Source organism: Salmo trutta, chromosome 7 (genome assembly GCF_901001165.1).
Source record: "Salmo trutta chromosome 7, fSalTru1.1, whole genome shotgun sequence".
NCBI classification, from domain to species: Eukaryota; Metazoa; Chordata; class Actinopteri; order Salmoniformes; family Salmonidae; genus Salmo; species Salmo trutta.
In genome coordinates this window covers 49654648-49664311 of record NC_042963.1, presented here as the reverse complement: position 1 = coordinate 49664311, position 9664 = coordinate 49654648, and the positions used below count along the sequence as shown (strand labels likewise).

The following is a 9664-nucleotide window of genomic DNA, read 5'->3' as shown; positions in this document are numbered from 1 at the left end:
GCCTATCTCAAATAACACCGGTTCCAGATCACTGCAAGGTAAGGATAGGACGTTATATGACTTGGTAAACACTGTTATGGGTGATGTTATCAAAATAAAGTACAACGTTCTTTTGAAATTCAAAATGCTATTGTAACCCTTTCAATGTTGAATTCATGTTTCACATTAACAATTCATTGTACTAAACACTGAAGGTAACAATATCTGATTGTAAAACAACAAGTTTCTAAGAGATTCTATTGAATTTGATAAGGATACTCTATTTTAAAATTCTAAGTTACTGCAAATGCCACAATCCTGCTCCGTGCATGTTGCTCTTCCTTCCCTAAGAAAACAAAGGCACCCAATACCCACAGCAACATATATTTATTGTTTACATTCAATTTAATGCATTATTTATTCAACGTCACATCAAAAAAGAATAGGCAGATCTCCTAAACATTTACAACATAGTCGGTATCAATACAGTAAAATACGCTGCTATGAAATGATGTTCACTTTTGTATGAATACATTAGTTTGACATATAAAAGGATCAAAGTGTCCTTGTCTTCTGAAGAAGGGCAAGTAAAGAACGAGAAATATTATATTTCTTAGTATATCCAGTAGACAGAAGTACGTGTAAACAATATACAGTTTTAAGTACAGTTTAAAAGTTCCAAAATAATATCCTGGCTGGCTTTGAAGCAACAAAAGAAGCCATAGAGTATCAGTCTGTATTATGGCAGGGATAGACTGGCCTGAACTGTGCATTTTATAACAGGGGATATTTGTAACACTGCTGAGTTTATTATGTTCTGAAGTAAAGTAATTAAAACTATTTTTCTATGTTTGGAAGTATCTGTTAAACAGTGCCTTTTGACTCTTATGCTATAATACAGTCCATGTAATAACTGCTTTAACTCTATGGTAGCATGGGAGCCCACAAACAGCCCTGAACCGTGACCTTGTTAACTAATAATGAGCTTGGTAGCAAATACCATTTGAGATCTTTGTATCAAAGACATAAAAAACATGTCACCCATTTAAGAATAAGATTATATTACTTGCTCTACACACATACATTTCATAATATCCAATTACTTTTTAAATGTTTAATCGATGAAAATCGAATCAATAAAATATGTAAATAAAAAATATTAATTTTGAGAACAAAGCACATTAAGAAAGAAAACAAGTCTGTTGTAATTGAATAAAACATGTAGCGTATTCCGAGAGTGATTGTTTGCACCATGAACATGGTTGAGTCATAACAGTAAAGGATAACGTATCATCTACATCCTTTTAAAAAGAGGCAAACATAGAAATACCTTGTATGCCAGACATACTGTACTGTAAAGCATGTTATAAAATACATTTTCTTGACAGCATTATGCAAAGAAAGAAAAAAACAACTTTTCTTTCTCATTGAACATGGTCCGCTATAATTTGCACTACTGTAAGTCGCTTTGGATAAAGGCGTTAGCTAAATGGCATATTTGCAACCTCAAAGCCCATGACCCCACTAGTTGGCAGTTAGTTAACTTGTTGGCAGTTAGCTAGTTAGCTAGTTATTCACTGAGAGGTTTGACAGATAGGCATGGAGCACTGGGACAGTTTCTGTTTCTCCTCGTTGGGCCTCAACAACATCTTGTAGGGAGCACCTCTCCCTTTCTATGGAATGTCTGGACAAGGATAAGGATACAGACAGTAGTAACCCTTTGCCTGGTTAGCTAGGCTACACCTTACAGTAGCTGCTAGAAGTTGTTGGCGTGTGTATGACTGTGTGTGTGTGGGATGGAGCGCGAGCGGGCTATAGGGGCATGGTTGTTGCGCTTTTCCTTGCCACCACAAGGTATCATGCTGTCTATGAACTGAATCTTGCCCTGTTCCTCCTTCATGAACAGCTCCACCATCAGGATCTTCTCCTTGTGGATCTGAAGGCTGATGTCTTTAGGGATGTCTGGTATCAGCCAGTCCACGATGTCACTCATCAGCATCACCACGTTCTACGGGGGAAGGGAAACAGCAGGAAACAGGCACGCACACACACACACACGCGCACACGCACACACACGCACACACACACGCACACACACACACACACACACGCACACGCACACGCACACACACACGCACATAAACACAAACACACACAAACACACAGGGAAGTGAGCAACAGCATGGTGAACAAGCAGGAAACAAAGTCTACAGTAAACATACAGTATCTCGCAGAGCCAAACGAGTGTGTCTCAGAATATTGCAAATTAGCTGAAGTCTGGCATGAAAGATTAACTGTACAACAGAACTGCAGCTGTTTGCTTATGTTTAACCCTTTTCATTCCTGGAGGAACATAGACTCATAATAAAGATCCCCAATCTTTTTCGACAAATGAGGTCTTTTAAACTATAAAGGGACTCCTCCACTCACCTGGAAGACTATGACGAAGGCCAGTCTGGCAGCCAGGACCGCCCAGAACTCTTTAGAGATGACGTAGGGTGTGTTGGACCATGGGGGCTCCCTGTAGTCTTTATACCTGGAGCCAAGAGTCATCTGATTACAGTGACTAAACCAGAAAACATTACAACAGATAGCAAAATCCAATGGAACACCCAGTACAGTACTTAAAGGTAAAGGTACAGTAAATAAACACCACAGTAACTTTAAGTATGGCGATAATATTTCTTGCACGTTATATTTTTTTGTAACTTAAGGCATCTGTTAATTTGCTTACAGTATGTACAATTAAGCAATAAGAAACACACACACACACACAGTCTTTCTATGAGGCGGCTGAGGCTGTATTCTGGCTCCTCAGTTAGGGTTAGGGATAGCTTCGTCCAATACAACCAGATCATGCACCACAGCAGGCTATAGGCTTCTTCTATATGTAAGCAGTTATACCTGAAGGGGTGTGGTATATGGCCAATATACAACGGCTAAGGGCTGTTCTTAAGCACGACAACGTGGAGTGCCTGGATACAGCCCTTAGCCGTGGTATATTAACGATATACGACTAACCTTATTGCTATTACAACCTATCAGCATTCAGGGCTTGAGCCACCCAGTTTATAACAATCAATGAAACATGCATCACATAAAAACTTCACACAGTCAGTCAGTGTTGTGTGTAAACTCACCTACACATCTCCACCTGATGCTGTGGGTCCATAGGTTCTTTACCGTCCTGGAAGTTGCTCACGTTGAAGTAGGACAGGGTGTGGTTGACGAAGTCGTGCATGGAGCCGTCTGGGCTGTACATGTACTGGTAGACCAGCCTCGGGATGAAGTCTGACGTGAAGGAGATCACAAACGCCTGGAGAGAGACAGACAGTGATCAATGACAAAGCACCTGAAGACACATGTTTACACCTGGCAGTAACAAATGCCCTGTCAACAGATAGGGATTGGATCATCTTCTTCAGTTAACAAAAGTCACATGGTAATACCAGGTGGAAACCCGCCCTAATGATATATACTGTAGGTTGAATATAATGGTCAACTTCAACAAAAGGAGCGCTGTCTTTAATGTACTGCATACCCTCTACAGTGGCTTGCTAAAGTATTCACCCCCTTGGCATTTTTCCTATTTTGTTGCCTTACAACATGGAATTAAAATTGATTTTTGGGGGGTTTGTATAATTTCATTAACACAACATGCCTACCACTTTGAAGATGCAAAATATTGTTTTATTGTGAAAGAAACAAGAAATAAGACAAAAAAACACAAAACTTGAGCGTGCAAAACAATTCACCCCCCAAAATTCAATACTTTGTAGAGCCACCATTTGCAGCAATTACAGCTGCCAGTCTCGTGGGATATGTCTCTATAAGCTTGGCACATCTAGCCACTGGGATTTTTGCCCATTCTTCAAGGCAAAATTGCTCCAGCTACTTCAAGTTGGATGGGTTCCGCTGGTGTACAGCAATCTTTAAGTCATACCACAGATTATCAATTTGATTGAGGTCTTGGCTTTGACTAAGCCATTCCAAGACATTTAAATGTTTCCCCTTAAACCACTCGAGTGTTGCTTTAGCAGTATGCTTAGGGTCATTGTCCTGCTGGAAGGTGAACCTCCGTCCCAGTCTCAAATCTCTGGAAGACTGAAACAGGTTTCCCTCAAGAATTTCCCTGTATTTAGCGCAATCCATCATTCTTTCAATTCTGACCAGTTTCCCAGTCCCTGCCAATGAAAAACATCCCCACAACATGATGCTGCCACCACCATGCTTCACTGTGGGGATGGTGTTCTCGGGGTGATGAGAGGTGTTGGGTTTGCGCCAGACATAGCATTTTCCTTGATGGCCAAAAAGCTAAATTATAGTCTCATCTGACCAGAGTACCTTCTTCCACATGTTTGGGGAGCCTCCCACATGCCTTTTGGTGAACACCAAACGTGTTTGCTTATTTTTTCTTTAAGCAATGGCTTTTTTCTGGCCACACTTCAGTAAAGCCCAGCTCTGTGGAGTGTACGGCTTAAAGTGGTCCTATGGACTGATACCCAACCATGATCTGTACTTCTCCACAACTTTGTTCCTGACCTGTTTGGAGAGCTCCTTGGTCTTCATGCTGCCGCTTGCTTGGTGGTACCCCTTGCTTAGTGGTGTTGCAGACTCTGGGACCTTTCAGAACAGGTGTATATATACTGGGATCATGTGACAGATCATGTGACACTTAGATTGCACACAGGTGGACTTTATTGAACTAATTATGTAATTGGTTGCACCAGATCTTATTTAGGGGCTTCATAGCAAAGGGGGTGAATACATATCCACCAATTTGGACTATTTTGTGTATGTCCAGTACATGAAATCCAAATAAAAATCCATTTAAATTACAGGTTGTAATGCAAAAAATAGGAAAAACGCCAAGGGGGATGAATACTTTTGCAAGCCACTGTACATCGGCAACTCTCTGTCAGTCAGCATATTTGACTGTTAACGTAAATGTTAGCCCTAACCCTAACCCGAGAAGCTGGCCAGTTCCCATGTGAGATTTCGTTCTGGGTTCAGAGATTTGCCAGCACATAAACATAGAAGGCATTAAAGGCATTAAAGTTAAGAAACATTGACATCCTGTTCCATCGGTAACACTCTGAATAAGTGGAGGATGGAGGTGAGGAATTCCCTCCCTTCCATTTTAATCAAAAGCCTCCGTTGTCATAAATAACCCAGATCTGGATCTCACTTCAACATCACCATGATGATGGTGAACCCTTTGGAAGTGAAGTGAGAGTCTGCAGGATTTATGACCACAGTTAACTCTCCTTCTGACCAAGTATGGTCTTTTCTGCACCGAGGGTCCAGTAGTTTTAGAGGTGAAACCATTTAAAAGCCTAATTATGAGGTTTTACAAGCAACCCCCCAAGAGTGTTGACATATATTCACAGTAAAGGACTGGCTCTTTAATGTGGACCAGGCTGAGCTTCAATGAAAAACCGTTCTAGTTTTAAGTGCAGACTTGTTATTGTTGAGGGGGTTGAGGAATGAATAAGATGGATAAAAAAATTGTCACTTTTGCAGAACATTTCAATGACTCCCCTATCTAAATCAAAACAGTATATGTTAAATTGCGAGAACTGTGGTTCTTTTTTTCATCATTTGGTCAACTTCCACCATTATATTTTGCTGGGATTACCGGAATGACTTACGTTTATGATGACGGCCACTTTAGCCACAGCTCGGAGAAGGTTGTACCATATTCCTAGAATCAGAGAAGAAAGAAAAACATGAGAGTCAGAACTCTTGATGGTCCATGTTATTACTATCTTATATTTGAATTATTTTATTATTTTTATTTATTTAACCTTCATTTAACTAGGCAAGTCAGTTAAGAACAAATTCTTATTTACAATGACGGCCTACACCGACCAAACCCAGACGACGCTGGGCCAATTGTGCGCTGCCCTATGGGACTCCCAATCATGGCCGGGTGTGATACAGCCTGGATTCAAACCAGAGTGTCTGTAGTGATGCCTCTAGCGTTGAGATGCAGTGCCTTAGACCGCTGTGCCACTCGGGAGCCTTATAACAAATCTATAGATTACTTAGAGCAGCAAATCACATACTGTAGTGAACCCCCCTTTTGTTCCCTTCTTCTACAGTCATTGTCTTGGGGTTAATGCCTCTACAATACTGTTGTGGGATGGTATGAGTTTTATGCCTGGATCTATGTCAATCTGACGTTTAGTTAAGAACACAAAAGTGCTAAATAGTACAAAAACACAAGCATAACAATCCCCATAATACATCAGTAGGACAAATTCCCCCCTCTAGTTACGTTTGTAGGTTTGTATGTAGAAAGAATAGAAACCACTAGATCACATTTGCATTCCTAAGTTTTTACCTGACCACATGAGTCCATTTTCTTTTAACATGTATATACACTGAGTGTACAAAACATTTAGAACTGCTGCTCTTTCTATGACATAGACTGACCAGGTGAATCCAGGTCAAAGCTATGATCCTTTATTGATGTCAATTGTTAAATCCACTTCAATCATTATAGATGAAAGGGATGAGACAGGTTAAAGAAGGATTTTTAAGCCTTGAGTCAATTGAGACATGGATGTGTGCCATTCAGAGGATGAATGGGCAAGATCAAATATTTAAGTGCCTTTGAACGGGATAAAGTATGGTAGTTGATGCCAGGCGCACCAGTTTGTGTCAAGAACTGCAAAACTGCTGGGTTTTTCACACTCAACAGTTTCCTGTGTGTATCACATCCAGCCAATTTGACACAACTGTTGGAAGCAGTGGAGCCAACAAGGGCCAGCATCCCTGTGGACACTTTCAATATCTTGTAGAGTCCATCCCCCAACGAATTGAGGCTGTTCTTAGGGAAAAGGGGGGGGGGGGGTGCAACTCAATATTAGGAAGGAAGATGTTCCTAATGTTTGGTATACTCAGTGTATACATACAGGTTCATCTTGATGAGATAAAATATTTTAATAGCCATACTGTTTTTTTCTCTCTGTAAATCACTTGTATTGGACTGAATTCAATATTAGGTTTATTATTGTGAAAGGAATCAATATAAACCACCGTCTAATAAAAAAATAACCTGTGTGCTTAAAGGGTGAACAGTCAGAGGCTGAACTTTGAACCCACCAATGTCTTTTGCCCTTGCGGCGACCGGCCTCCTGAGCTCGGCCACAAACTTCTTGGCATCCAATCGTATCTCGATGATGTTGTTAAGGAGGGCGAAAAGTGGGGCCAGCGGGAACGATGCCACGAACAGGGTCACAAACCCAAACTGGATTACTGCAAGGACACAGAGATAGAGAGACATCCATCAGCTTTACATGTACATCGCACTGTATACACGTAGGGATACAGTATGTCTTTCAGCCTGATCTGTCTATTCACCAGGGCCTGCTGTATTCACAAAGAGTCTCTCATAGTAGGAGTACTGATATAGGATCAGTTTAGCCTTTTAGATCATAATGAACACGATTAAATGGACAGGTGCAACCTGATCCTAGATCAGCACTCCTATTCTAAGATGCTTTATGAATACAGGGCCTGATCACTTGACAAGACCTAACAAATCAACCAGGAGAGATGATCTGAACCTCACATCACATACTGTAGCTAGCAGCTCTAAAACATGCCAATGTGCTCATCACATTAAGGATAACAAGAAACCATTGAATGACCCTTGTAAATGTATATAAAAAAACAATATATATGTATATATATATATATATATATATATATATATATATATATATATATATATACATACACTACCGGTCAAAAGTTTTAGAACACCTCTTTTAGAACACATCATTCAAGGGTTTTTCTTTATTTTACTATTTTCTACATCGTAGAATAATAGTGGAGACATCAAAACCAAGAAATAACACATATGGAATCATGTACTAACCAAAAAAGTGTTTAACAAATCAAAATACATTTTATATTTGAGATTCTTCAAAGTAGCCACCCTTTGCCTTGATGACAGCTTTGCACACTCTTGGTATTCTCTCAACTGGCTTCACTTGGAATGCTTTTCCAACAGTCTTGAAGGAGTTCCCACATAATGCTGAGCACTCGTTGGCTGCTTTTCCTTCACTCTGCGGTCCGACTCATCCCAAACAATCTCAATTTGGTTGAGGTTGGGTGATTGTGGAGGCCAGGTCATCTGATCCAGCACTCCATCACTCTCCTTCTTGGGCAAATAGCCCTTACACAGCCTGGAGGTGTGTTGGGTCATTGTCCTGTTGAAAAATAAATGATAGTCCCACTAAGCTCAAACCAGATGGGATGGCATATTGCTGCAGAATGCTGTGGTAGCCAAGCTGGTTGTGTGCCTTGAATTCTAAATAAATCACAGACAGTGTCACCAGCAAAGCACCCCCACAGCATAACACCTCCTCCTCCATGCTTTACGGTAAGAAATACACATGCAGAGATCATCCGTTCACCCACACCGCGTCTCACAAAGACACGGCGGTTGGAACCAAAAATCTCAAATTTGGACTCATCAGAAGTCATCAGGACAAAAAGGACAAATTTCCACCCATTTAATGTCCATTGCTCGTGTTTCTTGGCCCAAGAATATCTCTTCTTCTTATTGGTGTCCTTTAGTAGTGGTTTCTTTGCAGCAATTCGACATGAAGATCTGATTCACGCAGCCTGCTCTGAACAGTTGAGATGTGTCTGTTATTTGAACTCTGTGAAGCATTATTTGGGCTGAAATTTCTGAGGCTAGTAACTCCAATGAACTTATCCTCTGCAGAAGAGGTAACTCTGGGTTTTTCATTCCTGTGGCCGTCCTCATGAGAGCCAGTTTCATCATAGCGCTTGATGGTTTTTGCGACTGCACTTGAAGAAATGTTCAAAGGTCTTGACATTTTCCAGATTGACTGACCTTCATGTCTTAAATGATGGACTGTTGTTTCTCTTTGCCTATTTGAGCTGTTCTTGCCATAATATGGACTTGGTATTTTACCAAATAGTATCTCACTTCGCCTAGCCGAGCGAACCGAACCTAGTATGCAGACGCCTATACAGGGGGCAAAGGGACAACGAGGGAGTCTGTGAGGGAGGGAGGGAGGGAGGGAGTGGGCAGACAGGGACAAAGGAGGGGGCAGGCAGAGACACAGGCTGTAATCTCTACTGGCATGGTGCCAAGGCATGACCAAATCCAGAATGTCACTCCCTCCCCACAACCCCAGTACTCTCTAATTGTAGTATTTTCTCTCTCTCTCTCGCTCTCTCTCTCCACACACACACACACACACACACACACACACAAACACATCCACGCACCCCCACAGACACACACACATTGCTCAGTTGTGTTCGAGAAGCAGGTGCTCTTCAAAAGCCCCTCGAGGGGAAATCCAACACCACTACAAGGTGCAGGATTCTGTGAAAAATGTACAACTGCTATAATAAATATGTGGATCTTGGGTGTGACTGGTGAAGGTTTGGACTAATAGTCCGTTGGGAACATAAGAACATTTCTTTAATAATATCAGAATATCCATGATACGGTAGGGTGAAATTAGCCTACAGTATCTTTGCAATGCCATGAATAATTAGGTTAAGCCTAAAACTCTCTGTGCCCTGAGAATAGGCATACTTACCAGGCATTAACTGAGAGACACTGCCTCTTGAGAAAGTGAAGTAAGTTAAAAGCCCTGTGACTGGACTCTTCAGTTGTTTAAGACTTTCT

At 41.1% G+C, this 9664-nt stretch overlaps 1 protein-coding gene across 6 annotated transcripts in view; it reads right to left on the bottom strand.

The window, feature by feature from the left end:
• Positions 1 to 349: 349 nt before the first annotated feature.
• LOC115197601 (anoctamin-1) overlaps positions 350 to 9664 on the bottom strand; it is a 114742-nt gene continuing 105427 nt past the window's right edge. For all 6 annotated transcript variants that reach the window (XM_029759276.1, XM_029759275.1, XM_029759273.1 and 3 more), the window contains 5 exons: positions 7090 to 7242; positions 5631 to 5683; positions 3120 to 3295; positions 2410 to 2515; positions 350 to 1987 (listed from right to left, as the gene is read on the bottom strand). In XM_029759276.1, the coding sequence (XP_029615136.1) occupies positions 1736 to 1987; positions 2410 to 2515; positions 3120 to 3295; positions 5631 to 5683; positions 7090 to 7242 (740 nt within the window). In that variant the 3' untranslated portion in view covers positions 350 to 1735. The remainder of the gene's footprint in view (positions 1988 to 2409; positions 2516 to 3119; positions 3296 to 5630; positions 5684 to 7089; positions 7243 to 9664) is intronic.